This window comes from Solanum tuberosum, unplaced genomic scaffold, assembly GCF_000226075.1.
Source record: "Solanum tuberosum cultivar DM 1-3 516 R44 unplaced genomic scaffold, SolTub_3.0 scf00116, whole genome shotgun sequence".
NCBI classification, from domain to species: domain Eukaryota; kingdom Viridiplantae; phylum Streptophyta; class Magnoliopsida; order Solanales; family Solanaceae; genus Solanum; species Solanum tuberosum.
The window spans coordinates 1518675-1533788 of NW_006239040.1; the positions used below are offsets into that span (position 1 = coordinate 1518675).

General features: G+C 34.5%; 1 protein-coding gene across 1 annotated transcript; it reads right to left on the reverse strand.

Annotated features, from left to right (window-relative positions):
- Nucleotides 1-528: 528 nt before the first annotated feature.
- On the reverse strand, nucleotides 529-9364 carry LOC102598844 (V-type proton ATPase subunit H-like). Its single transcript, XM_006350050.2, has 12 exons — nucleotides 9281-9364; nucleotides 7792-7907; nucleotides 7072-7197; nucleotides 6331-6433; nucleotides 6017-6089; nucleotides 4824-4889; nucleotides 4598-4715; nucleotides 3725-3886; nucleotides 3042-3167; nucleotides 2597-2722; nucleotides 1994-2173; nucleotides 529-1048 (listed from the first exon to the last, which is right to left on the reverse strand). Exons 2-12 carry the CDS (start codon nucleotides 7825-7827, stop codon nucleotides 800-802), a joined length of 1365 nt encoding a protein of 454 aa, XP_006350112.1. The 5' UTR covers nucleotides 7828-7907; nucleotides 9281-9364; the 3' UTR covers nucleotides 529-799.
- Nucleotides 9365-15114: the final 5750 nt, after the last annotated feature.

Consider the following 15114-nt stretch of genomic DNA (forward strand, 5'->3'; position numbering starts at 1 on the left):
TGAGGGGGGGGGGGGGTCGGAAATGGTAAGAGTTATTGTCGTGTGATTAACAAGTTACAGATTTAAGCTGTGGAAACAGTAATATATAAGGTATATAAGAAATTTATTATGATCCAACCCTTCCTCGGACCTTGAGCATAACAAGGGTTTAGTGCACCATACTGTCCTTTTTTCTCGGATGTAAATTGGATGGCTAGAATTTCTTTGACGAACGTTAATGAATAATTTGTGTGTTCCCGATAAAGTAAAGCCGTCTTCATGGGGGCACAAAACATGACAGACTGGAATCTTTTACTATAGTCGTTGGTCATTAGACATTTAACTCTGTCACAGATCTGATTCATTCAGACCCACTAAGAGATTTTTAAGTAGAAAAGTAAACGCACTTAATGACCTCATGTTCAGATTCAGACATCCATTAAATGCAAACAAATGAGTACCGCATCTTCCCAGTAAAATAGAGTCGTCTTGTAATGTGAGAAAATATGTAACTATTTGGGATTTACAAGTAAATATAACATCAATATAGGAAAAATTACCTCATTGATGCTGGGGAAAAACTCCATTTATTGTATAGAAATAAAATTAACTCATGATATATGCATTTGTCTGGGTGAGGATGTCGTCAAACAAGCTGAGGTCGGCTATACGAGTCCTCACTGTCCATGTTTGTCCGATCTCATCAAACAATAATAAGAAAAAAATGAATAAGTAGAACATGCCCACTCTCAAACTTGTGTCATTTGAAATAACAAAATATGTATAGTTTGTCCAAATGAATGGAGCCATTGAAGATAATTTAAGCCTGCAAAAAGCTGGCGTATTTGGCGCCTAAGAAAAGCCTCTGGATGCAAAGCAGGGCGTTTTTCGTGACCTCTGCAGTTCCATGGTTCAATAGTTTCATTACCCGTTCCTTAGCTTTGAGGTCAGCCACTATGACTCGCCCGGCAGGATGGCACTGAATGAACTGTGACAAGTCATAGCAAGCTACAGAAAGTGTCCTTGCATCATTTGATGAATCCAAAATCGTCATGAGCACTCTCAAGATCTGCAGCACAACACGACAATGATCACTCTATACACTCAGTACAATAGTCGTTGGACTGATTTATGAGTTAATGGTCAAGAACACGCCTGAACTATCACTATTTCGCGAGTTTCACACCTCAACTATCAGTTGTTCGCTTTCCCCACCCGAACTATCACCATCAATGTATTAAAACACACCTAGGCCAACTATCAACTATTCGTTTTTCCTACCTGAACTATCACCATCTACTTAACTAGGTATGTTTTAATACATAAGCAAAAATGGAACAGTTGATAGTTGGGATGTGAAACTCGCGAAAAAGTGATCGTTCAAGTGTGTTTTTGACCATTTACTTATTCACTCAATACAGTAATAGGGGATGAAAACACTAAACCTACAAAGATCACCACAACACCAGTGTTATTAAGAGTCATTGCTTCGGTGCTTAAAACATGATTCATGTGAAGCAAGAGGTTATCGCTTTAAAAATTGGTGCTAAGTAAATACGACGAGAACCAATCACTTCTTTGAATCTCAACTTTGAGGAGTTAGAATAATATTGACATTATTGTACATTCGATATTGAAATTAGTTATTTTTGTTTCAATTTATCTTTACTGTACTAAATTGTAGATGTTTGATAGTTTTTAATTTACTGTAAATAGTACATTTTTATTCACAGAAGTGTGAGCTTCAATCCCTATGGATCTTGTCGTTTTTTGTGCTTTTCGCTTCAAAAACACTTCACCACTCTATTGACTATTATAACTGATATCTGTGGTTACTTATAATGTGTTAAGTTTTGGATTTCATTTAGCATATATACTAAGTCATTGCCCGCAAGATTGTTGAGCAGTTACGCGACCTGCAAGATTTTTGTTTTTCTCACAGATAGGCACAACAGTAATGGTAATTTATGGTGTGTAAGCTATACGAAAGAATGAGAAATGCCATAGGCAATACCTGAAATCCATTCTCCTCGAAACAAGTTATATTTTCCTTCCAGAATAGAGGATCCTTATGCATGGGGGACCAATCAAGACTGCCAAGTAGGACTTCCTGCTTGTACTTATCATACGAACTCAATTTTTTGATGTTGGCCTTCAATCCTCCTTCAAGTTGATTCAGAGCATCCAAAAGGTCCTAAAACAGATTACACGGCAAATTAGGGTGATGTCGATAAATCTGTGAATCTAGAAATTCATTTCGGCCAACTGAACCTTCTCGAACTGTTTCTTTATAAGAACTAGAATGATTTGTGCCAAAATAACAGATGACAAGAAGAACAAACGGAATGTATCTTAAAGTACTATTTCTGCATCTCCCTGACTAAATCCGCCTACATTAGGATTATTTTTAGGTGCAGGAAAAGTAGATCGCCCTCGGGAACAAGAAGTTCTATCTTAAAAGGTTCACGATTATTTCATAGACATAGTAACATGATTAAGTATTGTCAATATAGTCTATTATTTAACTTTGCAGTACTTCTTTCACTTAGCTTCTGATATAAAGTAAATAAAGTAAGATACTGTATCAAATTAAAAACCACAAAACAGTTCTATTCACCTCATCACTCCAAGCCTGCGCTTTCAAACTCTGTACGATTTGCAGCACATCCAGGTCTACCATTTGAGCACCAAATGACCCTCTGGCAAGCAAATTCCTAAGAGTCAAGATGACAACTCTGACTACCTGTAGTCATTGATATATAAAAATGCCATGAACGATGATGAGTCGAAGATACTTCATAGATGGATAAATAGAAAATGCAACAGATTAAGTAATGTGCTGCCTAGAAAGCAAATGACTGAAAACGAACTCAAGAGAAGTGAATGATGAACACAAACGAAGGGAATCAATCATGACTACATAACTAGGGGATAGCAAGTAGAAAAGATATTCTTACCGAGTTCTTTCTTGGCATCCAAAGGAGAACCACTAGATTAAGTTAAAGACATAGGGATAGCAAGTAGAAAAGATATTAGAACAAATAGCAGCAAAAATAGCTCACCTTCTCCTTTGTCGAACCTTTAACAACTTCAATCAATCGAGGTAGGGCCCTAGAAGTAGCCAAGTACTCAATTGCAGGTTCATAGTAAGACAGAAGCCATACGCATAGACATGTCTCGTAGAGAAGCTGCTTCAAAGAAGAACAGTGAATCAGATACATCATTGTTAAAATTGCGGAGAAACCACTTTACGTAAAAAAGGTTGTAATTTGGCCTATGTGTAGCTTCTTGTCCTTCTATTTCTTCTATTATCTACTGCCGCTTAAACTTCAATTATTACACTATTATGTTGTAGTTACTATTCCTTTTTTCCAGAATGCTTTGTCGTGCTCTCTATAGTATTTTGCCATGATTTCTTCACTTCCATTATTTCTTTTTCGATCTGCTTTGGTATGCTTTCCTTGAGTTGAGAGTCGACCTCTCTACCTCCCAAGGTAGGGGTACAGTCTGCGTACACTCTACCCGCCCGAGACCCCACTTGTGGGATTACACTAAGTATGTTGCTGTAATTTGGCCCATGTATGGAAGACAGGTCAAAGATGGAAGCATGGAACTTTCTGTCAATAATTATGAGCTGCATGATACATGGAGTGAAATGACAACCATCTCAACAGTCACTTCCCAGCACGACTACAGAATTTACGAAGTTGAACTAACATGTGGCAGTACTAGTCTAAAGACGGACCTGAATAGACTGTTGAGTAGATGCTGGTGAAATTAAAGGAACGAGCAGCTTCACTCCATCAGCTTGAACAAATGAAAGTCGAACAATAGGCTCCTTCAACAGAGTTGCAAGACTATTGATTGCAGAGGGAATGCTACAACTAGGATGAGAAGGCTTTCTCAGCTGAAATGATACAGAGGAATCAGGATGGACAACAGTAACAAGTAATTGTCATATAATTTTATGCTTCTAGCAACAAGTGAAAATAAACCCACAACATCACACATATGCCCATCCTTTTGCCCATCACTTTAGTGACTTAAATTAAGAAAGAAGACCATAACAAGCAAAAAGAGAGGGCATAATACATAAGGAGACACTCAAACTTGGCCTCAGTTTGCAAATAAGCACTCCAACTATGAGAGCGCACATCTAGACACCTCAACTTGGTCTCAAATGGCAACTAGACATTCAGTTGTCCCACTGTGTCTCATGGACACCTGATGCTGACGTGGCACATAAATTTTAGAGGTGTCTAGATGATTATTAGTAAGCTGGAGCGTTCAACTGACACAGTGAGGATGAGTTGAGGTGTCTAGATGTGCATACTCATAGTGGAAGTTCTTACTTGTCAGCTGCGGCCAAGTTTGAGTGTCTATTTATGTATTGTGTCAACAGAGAGAGATGCCACAGTTTGAAAGAGCAAAGAGATTAGCAAGTACTACTGCAGAAATTCAATACCTCCATAAACCATTGCCAATCCCCTTAAACGGTCTAGAAAAAACACCTCATGAATTGGATAAAAAAAATTCTTTTTTTGAGGTGGGGGGTTGGGGGACCGCGAGTGGAGGTACAAAGTATATAGAAGTGCAAAATATAGGAATGCAGATGAACCTGTGCGCATAGCCAATCCACTAGGCCATTCAGAACATTTTCCATCATGGTGAGTGTCCTCTTTGAACTCGAGGCATCTCCATTTGCATCAACAACATTCTGAACATTTGGCCTGGCACTGGAATTACCAAAAAGAATAGAAGAACCATATGGAAGTTATCAGTAAATCATCCTAATCTTAAGTCTCTCGAGCTGAATGACATCATAGGAATAATGACTTTACTACCTCACTATCAAAGAGAGAATCTTACAGCTCTTCTCTTGTATGAACCAATTACCTTTCCAAAGAAATCTGAAAGAAATAAACACATCATTCAGAAAAAGAAAGAATGTGATGATGCAAGAAAACATACAATCTTCTGTATTTAAAAGATAATTATCGCAAAGAAGAGGCTGCATATAGGCAGAACAGTGAATTTCAAAAGAACATACAACTCTCATTTTCCTGTTGAGCTATCTACATGTGCATTTGGATTTTGGATTTTCCATTTTCAACATTTGCTCCGTTAGAGCCAAATGACATATGAACCCACTGTTTAGTTTCAGGAGTAAAATCAATCTGGCATACATATGCATATATAATTAATCGAAGCACCGTAGGGTTGTTGACTTTGTTTTTGACTCCAATGTTGCCTCCTAATATTTGGCATAGTTCAGAAAGTCTTGATTATGAACCCTACCACTTAAATAGATGCAGGGTATTAAAATCCTAAAGGACTATAGGTCAGTTTCTCCATCAATAAAATTTACCAAGTTAACGATAATTTAAAAATACAAAAGATCAAGTGTTGACCGGACTATAAAAAAGGGAAGCAGTTCTAGTGGATTTTGGATAAGGAGCACAAAAGAAAGAGAAGAACTTCGACTTCAAAATATCTGCTATTTTCAAACACATAACTTGCTGATGAATCATCAAGAAATGAAATAAAATATAATTAAATGAACTACTGCTAACTGCATCTCAAACGTGAGGAACAGTAACTCTTCAGTGATATTGTAAACTGGGCATTGAGATGATAAGTGTGAAGCCATATAAAAGTATAGATATAGGAAAATCCATATATCAACACGTGAATACACGAGGTCTCCGGTTCAAATCCCAACAGAAGCAAAACACTAGGTGATTTCCTCCCATCTGTTTTAGCCAACATGGCATCTGTTGCTGGTGGGACGTGGCAAGTATCCCGTGGAATTAATCAAGGTGCGCACAAGATGGGGCAAACACCACGATTATGAAAAAAACACATGTGAATTCATGAAGACATTGGATAAAGAGGGAGTAGTGCATCAAGCATGTTATAGAGAGAGAGAAAGGAAGAAAAATAAATCTAGGAGACAAGCTCAAAGTATAGTACAACAGGCACCATCATATCTGACAACAGCAGACTAAAAGTTCGAAAAAATACTTAATAGAAGCACCTGAGGAAAGGTTCATAAGTGTCTTCATTGGATAAAGAGCTGTCATGGAATAATCTTGCTCTTCTTGGGTTTGCTGCAAGAACAAGAGTACAGATTGGTCGATCTATCAAAAGAGATCTAAAACACTAAAAGAAACCATGAATCAGCATGGCTAATATGTTGCTAATTAGCCCATAGGTAACACGATTTTTTTGATAATCCCCCACTAATCCGTCGTTATTTAGGATTAGCAACGATTTTTTGTTGTTTAGTGACAGAAGTTGTCCGTTGATAATACTTCTTTTCTTTTGCAGTGAAAGATGCACCCCAGTTACCTGTAAGCATTTCATCAATCAAAGCTAAAACATATTCCACAGTTTCTTCCTTGAAGACATCTCGTAAAGTAGTAACAAAAACATGGATATAAGCTGGACCGTCCTGCAAAATATGCTTCCAGTTTATCAATGTAGTAAAACTAAAGACCATTCTGGAACATAAAGGACGATAGAAGATTGAAAAAGAAACCAAAACTGAAGTAAAAATAGGTATTTCTTTAATTCATCAGTTGGAAACACCATTACGTACGTTCCCCACAAACATATTGCATGTAGCTTACAAAAAACTTGAAAACAAACATCATCATCAACTGATAACTGAAATTACATGGACAACCCCTTTTTTAATAATGAATAACTTTTGATAGATTAACACCGAAGCCACACATAAGGAGGACACAGAATCAGAGCCAAAACAAAAATAGGCAGGAATTCGGCGTGTGCCACCACGGATTAGTAAAGATAAGATTAGTGATTGTACTATATCAACAATATTGATTGAAGAGAATATTTAATTTTTCTCCCAGTGAGTTCCGACTCATTTTTCTGGTGACATAAAAAGCAAACACAATATTACTATACGTGAGACCTTCTCCAGATAGAATTTAGAAGAAAAATCCAACTAAATAAAAGAAAGATTAGGCAGAAAAGTTTCAGTAAATGGAAGTAAGATGCATGAGCCGGAATTGGGGAGCAATTAACATGTAAATCATAGCTAAATAAAAACACAGAAAACATTACATTATCCAGCAACTGAGATTTGTAGCTTTCAGCCATTTTATCATAACGCCTCAACAGCTGAAGATCTGTTCCGCTGATCAGTTTCGTGGTCATGTAAGTCTCCCATGGAATATCCCTCCTCAAAACCTTTAAAGAGTAAAGCACACAATATGAGTTCTGCAGTAAGAGACACAGTTGATCACACTACTAGTTGCAGTTTCCTTTATTCCACCACCCCCCAACCACCCCTTCTCGTGGATATCCATAACCCTACCGTGCAAAAGTGGGATACGCACTTGCAATGGATGTCTGGGTGTTGATACATATCATAAGCGACATGGAAATAGATCAAGTAATATCTTTCTTTAGCCACTATTCTGCTATTTGTTGTAATAATCTAAGGATGAATCTCCCCTACGGTTAGAAATAGAAAAGAGTAATTACGATTTTCAATCCCGAGAATAGAGAAATTTTCTATGTCAAATAATGCTCTACTACCAAGGCAACTAATAATTAAACTTTAACACAAGTCATGAACCTCATGTTCTAGTCGTCCATTTATTGTTTCTTTTATTTACACAGACAAGCTATTATAGCCTTTGAAGAAGAAGAAGGTCAATGGATGAAAAAGAAAGCAACTAACAGCCACAGACCTAGATGTTCATTACAATGATGGTAGAAATCTACTTATTAGTACATAACTGTAGATTCATGACGATGCTTATTCATGCGAGAAAATACCTGCTCGGTGGTGAGCTCAGCGTTTTCAATTGTCATTGTGATTATATTCTTCCGATATGAAAATCTTATATCCTCTAATGAAACAAGAAAATTCAGAATCTGTTGTTTCCTTCAACCTGTATAGAGTCCACATATATATATCAAAACTCTGACAGATAATTAAGTCATACATTGTAAGCAGATTCACCTAAAAACGGGATCATCAAATGTTTCTCACAAACTGAGTGAATTTAATTTTGAAAAACACAACAAAAAGAAAAGAAAAAGAAAAGAGAATTTTGTAGAAACGAAATAACCAGATGTTTACAGAAAAAAATACATCATTTCAAGAGAAGCGTCACAAGAAAATGACTGTCAGAGAATCAATAGGCATATAAAGTGGGATACATAAAGCAATGAGAAGTTGGCGGATCAAAAGTTGACCTCAAAATCTCAACGATCAGCACAATCCAACAACATACCCAATGTAATCCCACCAGTGAGGTCTGAGGAGGGTAGGATATACGCAGACCTTACCCCTACCTTTGTGAGGTAGAGAGGTTGTCTCCAATAGACCCTCGGCAACGATCAACACAATCCGAGCTCACTAATTTCAACAGATTATAATTTAATAATTGATCCACAGAAGCAAAGTATTTTACTCGTGAAGCAATACGCCCAATTTCTATCCAGTTCATTTTTTTCAACCCAGCCTTACATTCAATCAAACCCAAACTTGACATTTACATTTCCCCTCATGCACAATAAAGAAAGACTCAACCTTTTCGTTTTTTTAAATCAAACTTAACACTCCTAGAATTATCATTTTTCATTCCTCTCATCCAAAAAATCAAAGAAGAAAAAAGAAAAGACTCATTTTTTTCTTTTTCGAAATTCAAGACTCAACCTTTAAAACTAAGAATTAGCATTTTACATTGCTCTCATCCAAAAACCAAAGAACCAAATAGTATCATCAAGTCAATTAACCGAAATTCCGATACATAAAGCAATGAGAAGTTAGCAGATCAAAAGTTGACCTCACAATCTTTTTTCCTTGGATTCAGATTTCACCCCATTTCAAACAATCCCTACAATTCAAGCTCACTAATCCAAACAAACTATCATAAACAAATTGACCAACAAAAGCATTCATATTAAACACTCATTCAAATCCAGAATTAGCATTAGCATTTGACAGTCCTCTCAAGCACAACAACAAAAAAAAAAAACTTTTTTTCTTTTCAAGACTCAATCTTTATCTTCTAAAACACATTCATTAAAACCCAAAATTAGCAATTCTCATTCCTCTCATCAAAAAATGAAAAAGACTCAACCTTTTGTCTTTTTCAAGATTCAACCTTTAAAACCCAAGATTTGACATTTCACATTCCACTCAACCAAACAAAACAAAAAAAAAACCCAATACTATAATCCAATCAATTAACTGAAATTGACATAAATTTCATAAGAGATTAATTAAATAAAAATAAATAAATACAAATAAAAATACCATATGAAGATGGTGATGAACAGAGGTGCCACAGATGGGAGTTGAAATCTGAAAGAGCCAAGCAGATAGATCAACCTTGAGGAAAAAAAAAAAAAGTGATTCAAAGACTTAAAAATATAGCACATTTGGTCCTTTAATTATTAATAAATTTTGAATGTGTCCTCAAAGTTTGTCAAAAGCAATACTATTGGTCATCAATCATCATTTTACTAATTCTAGTTGTTAGATTTGGAAGTTTAGTTTGTGCATTTTTCTTTAAAAAAAAATTATAAATACTTTTCGTGTCTAATTTAACTTTTTAGAGGTAATTTCTCTCTAATCTTGTAGTTTTTAATGTTGTTTATGGGATTTGAGGGGATCTTCATGGTGTTTTCCGTTAAAAAAATAATTCTCGATTCTCATTAAGTCAAACAACTCTAACTTATTATATAGTTGATAGAAACTAAAAGTGCTTACTTATGACAAATTTAAGGAATCAAAACTGACTTAAATGTAAATTTGAAAGTACTGTTTTTGAACGGTATATAAAACAAATTTTTTTATTGATTATATATTTATATATTGAAGCCAATTTCTACGACCCACTAAGGTTTTGTAGAAAAAGATTCAATTTTTTCCCTAAAATGGATCCCAATTATGCAGAAGAAACCTTAAAGTAAATTGCTGTGTTATTTCTTACATTATTTATCTTTTTCCTCATAATGTGCTGCTTGTGTGCAAGATTTTTTATTTTTTTTCCTTCTCTGTTGCTGTTAATTTGAATAAAAGTAGTCATGCTTACATTAGGATGACGTGTAAGTCATTGGTTCGAGCACTAAATTAGTCATAGCTTGCATTAAGATGACCTATAAATCATTTGTTTGAGTAGTAAAATTAGTCATAGTTTACATTAGGATGGCCTATAAGTCATAGGTTCGAGTGGTAAAATTAGTAATAGATAGGCTACCTATATCGTCCAAAGGTGGAGCTAGAATTTAGAGTTTATGGATTTTGAACTTGCCATCGAATCCATAGTCCTAATAGCTAATGGATTCACAATATAATTAACTATAATATCTTCTTGTTGTTGTTAATGGAATACCGCCTTATACAAATATAGAATCTAAACAAAAGTTACCCTCCGCCCAGTGTGCATCACACCCTTAGGGTGTGGACCTTCTCTAAATTCTGTATGAATGTGAGATGTCTCGTGCATCGGACTGTGGCCCTTTTCTGAATCTTGTATAAATGCTGAGATGTTTCGTTCATCGGACTACCCTATAATTTGAGTTATGTTTTTGATGCAGGCATTTGGAGAAAGAGGGTGAACTACTATTGAATGCCCATAAAACAATGTCAGAGGAATTGCACAGATTTCAGGTTTTTTCTTTAACCTTGTACTCTTATTTTAGCACTTCCCTTTCTAAAAGAAGGTCAAAAATAGGTTAAATATTTGATCGATTTGATGAACACGTCTATTTTAAAGGCGATATGGCACCCATAACCTTTAAATCCTGGATTCCGCCTCTATTGACAATGACACCAACAACTTGCCCAGTGTAATCCCACTGGCAACAAGTGGGGTGGTCTAGGGAAGGTAGAATGTACACAGACCTTATTTGTACCTTGTTTCGCCGTTCAATTTAATAAATCCACTTTCCATGTTATACTACTTGTAGATTGAGGAAGAAATGTTGATGCACAAGTTCTATGAACTTATGTCTGCTCATGGTCTAACTAAAGAGGTAAATATTTATCACACTTGTATACAACAGTTTTGTGATTAAAGTTGTTTAAAAGTGCACTACTTTTGGATGATCAGACACGCATCTGTAGATATTTTTGAAGAGTCTGAGCGATATAGTATTGGAGTCTCTGAATGCTCTCTTTTTAATTAGATACAGCTAAATTGATGCAACTCTTTGTGAGATACTTTGTACTTACTGGGAAGTACAACTTTGACTTAGGTACCTTTTTGTCATTATTCGAGGTGTGTCCAAGCTGGCTCAGATATCACAGTTACAAAAAAAATACCGGCCTACTAGACTCCTTGTTCAAAGTTTTTAGTAACATACCAATTTAGTACTTGTTAGGTACCATAAGTTCTCGAAACCTTAGCTTGAAATGGTTTGATCATATATACATGTCCTGTATCGACCTCTAGATGCACCGGTCCATATAGGTGTGAAGGTGAAACTATGGTGAGTGAAAGCGTTATAAGAAGGATGACAGATGACTTAGACCTAAAATCACTTGAAATGAACATGTCTCGAGTGATTTATGATCTCAGACTTATCTAAAGATAGAACATAATATAAGCAAAAGATCTACATAGGCGCGATACTTATGTATTTAGTTAATATGTTTTATACAATTTTACGATAGGTTCAATGCTTTCTACGAGCCCTCATCTTTTGCAGAAAGGCTTCAATGATAACGCTGATGATAGGCAGAATTGCCCAGAAGGAGCTGATGAAATGCAGAGAATGTCCAAGGAGCCATGAAGAATGGTGATCACTAATGTATACATAATTAGAACGTACAGTCAAACCTCTTTATAACAACATCATTTGTGATCCTAATATGTTTTTTGGATGCTATAACGAAATGTTGTTATAGACAACATATAATATAACACAACATCATGAAAGATTGGTTCCAAAGAAAACGACTATTGTGAAGGGGTTTGACTGTAACTGAATATTTTTGTAAATTTTTTCATTATGAACATCACTAGTCCAGCTCGGATACAGTAATCTAGCCATGTTTCTATTGATTATATTACTTCCTTTCCGAACAATTGTACCTAGCTAGGTACAATAAGCTCGATTTGGCACGGAGCATTGATTTTAATAACAAATTGAAGTATATAGCAAGTATATGAGAACATTTTTATGAAATTTGAGTGGATTTCCAAGGATCTGTTAAATATGGACCAAATTAGGTTTTGGGCTGGACACTAAGAATATGTCGACTTGAAGCCCAATAATGTCATAAAAATTGGTCATTTGCACTTTTGGCCCTATTAAAGACAAATATATTTTTGAGCAACTTTCACATATAGCAAACATAAAAATCATATTTATATGTTATAGCTATAGTTTGCATAATTGCGCTTCATAGCAAATTTTATGTTTGCTATGGAGCTTTTGATTTGTATAAGTCGCTAGATACATCCAATTTTATACAAATTGTTCGGTTTTGTATAAATTCATTTATACATTGTAATTTGTATAATAAGATCTGTATTTGTGTAATTATAAGTGTATAGGACGAAAATATATGTATTTGTATTTGTATATACATTTTTCTCTCGCTTTTATACAAACACAAACGCATTTTATACATTTTTTATCGAAATGTATAAAATGACTAATTGTATACCGAAAATGGCTAATTGTATATCGAATCAGATCGATGGCAAAAAAAAGGGATGTTTGCTGCGAATTACAAATAAAACAAACTATGCCTATAGCATTTAATTTGAATTAATAGTTTGCTATTTCATACAATTTTCCCTATATTTAAAGGATAAAAATTAAAAATCGACTTATTTGAAAGATAAATCGTGCAATTAAATCCATTAGCACACCATCATTTCCTCATGCCTGGAAAGTCACTAATTAGATTAGTAGCACTTTTAAAGAAGAATCTATCCTTAGAGAGGTCATGGAAGCAAAGACTTGGCCAGTTCTTATTTGGAAGGCTGCAATTTCATAACTGCCGCGGTTTCTACTCCTGCTAATAGTTTAGCACATTCGTTGTTATTACTATGGGTCCTGAAGCACAAGGAGATTTTACTCGTTGGTGTCAATTGGGGGGTCTGTGGACTTTTGTTGAAGCTTTTGGCCTAATAGGTTTCACATTACGTCAATTCGAGCTTGCTCGATCTGTTCAATTGAGACCTTATAATGCAATCGCATTCTCTGGTCCAATTGCTGTTTTTGTTTCTGTATTTCTGATTTATCCACTAGGTCAGTCTGGTTGGTTCTTTGCACCTAGTTTTGGTGTAGCAGCTATATTTCGATTCATCCTATTTTTTCAAGGGTTTCATAATTGGACCTTGAACCCCTTTCATATGATGGGAGTTGCCGGTGTATTGGGCGCTGCTTTGCTATGCGCCATTCATGGTGCTACCGTAGAAAATACTTTATTTGAAGACGGTGATGGTGCAAATCCAATTGTTGTTTTTGTTTCTATATTTTTTATTTATGCACTAGGTCACTCTGAGGTTAAAATTTAAAGTTTATGTGTTTTAAACTGTCGTTGAATTCATTGCTTATCTCAGTTATTGTGTTACCGAATAAATTTATCCTTGAGAGTTCATGGAAGCAAAGACGAGGTCAAAATTTAAAGTTTATGAGTTTTAAACTGTCGTTAAACTCATAACTTGTCTCAGTTATTTGATTCGCGAATAAGTATTAATTTTATTTAATAGAATTTTAATATAAATACATGACCTTAAAAAAAAAGCTACTAGGTACATCTAATCTATTTTTTTATATAAAAAAAAACACGATAAGAACACGGTTTTGGTTATTTACAATATTTTAAATATAGTTTGTCATATTGTCATTTCAATAAGGTTTTCTATTATCAATAATTAAATTTACTATTTCTGCAACTCATAGTTGTCGTGTACTTCTAATTTTTGTGACCCATCTAATGATCTAAAAACACTTTTTGTTGGGAGAATTTAAGTCGTTAAGAAATTTAATTATTTAAATTCATAAAAGGTAGAAAAAGATATTAAAGCTATTGCATTAAATATAACATATATTTACGGTACATATCTATTGACAGTATAATAAATTTTCTTGTATCAATATGATTTAACATGTTCGTATATATAAGATTATCAAACAATGGTGTTAAATGCAGTTACTTATAATTATATTATAAATGACCTTTACAGTTGCAAATTAATCGGGTTCAATCGAATTCAATAAAACAATGATATAGTAACAACAATAATATATATGATATAATTCCATAATAAGTGAAATTTAAAAAGAATAGTGTATATATAAATTTTATATCTATCTTGAAAGATTAAAAAAAACCGTTTTTAATAGACATTTGGATCAAAGAAAAAGAAATAAAAAAACGACAGTAAGAACAAAAATGATTTGCATATAATATGACTTGATAGTTGATTATATAGAAGCATATTTTCAGTTGCATGATGATAAATTTATTTAATTATTGCATGGGGCCAATTGAAGTTCCAAAACTATGGGTTCCCACCATGTGGAAATAATATTAAATAATTAATATACATACTTATCAAATTAAACCCACAGGACCACAAAAACAAGTCGATCCTATTCTGTGGGTCTCTAAAATAATACTTTAACTTAAATTTATGTTTCATTTAAAAAGATGATGGCAAAATGGAATAAGTGCTAATTTCTCAAAAGCATAGGTTTAAACAAATAATTAAGCCATTATAAAAACATGATTAGTTTAATGTTTGGTTTATTTCATTTGACAATAATATTGCAGCTTGTCATGCATATATGCTTCGGTCCCAATATTAATTTGCACTAAAGACTACTTTTGACAAGTTGAGGTTGAAAATTTAGACATTGAGGTCTAATTTAATTCGATTTGAAAATGTGCATCTAGATAATTCAACTTGTCTCGATTGTGTGATCAGTAGTAATCATTTACTTATCTAAAATCTATGTGTCACTTCAGCGTCAGGTGTCTAAGAGATATAGTAAGGACGAGTTGAAGTCTTTAATTGTCAGTTGAGATCAAGTTTGTCGAGATGTGTACTTTCAAAGTAGTGTAAGCTTGTACTTAAATGTCAGCTGAGGCTATATTTGAGTGTTTGTTTATGTATTATGCCT

Bases quoted from the DNA above. Each gene is read 5' to 3' on its own strand.
- LOC102598844 (XM_006350050.2), bottom strand. From the start codon at position 7,827: ATGACAATTGAAAACGCTGAGCTCACCACCGAGCAG. The intron at 6,090-6,330 runs GTAACTGGGGTG...TTGTTCTTGCAG, and splicing joins GATTGATGAAATGCTTACAG to CAAACCCAAGAAGAGCAAGA. The intron at 1,049-1,993 runs GTATTGCCTATG...GTTGTGCTGCAG, and splicing joins TCGAGGAGAATGGATTTCAG to ATCTTGAGAGTGCTCATGAC.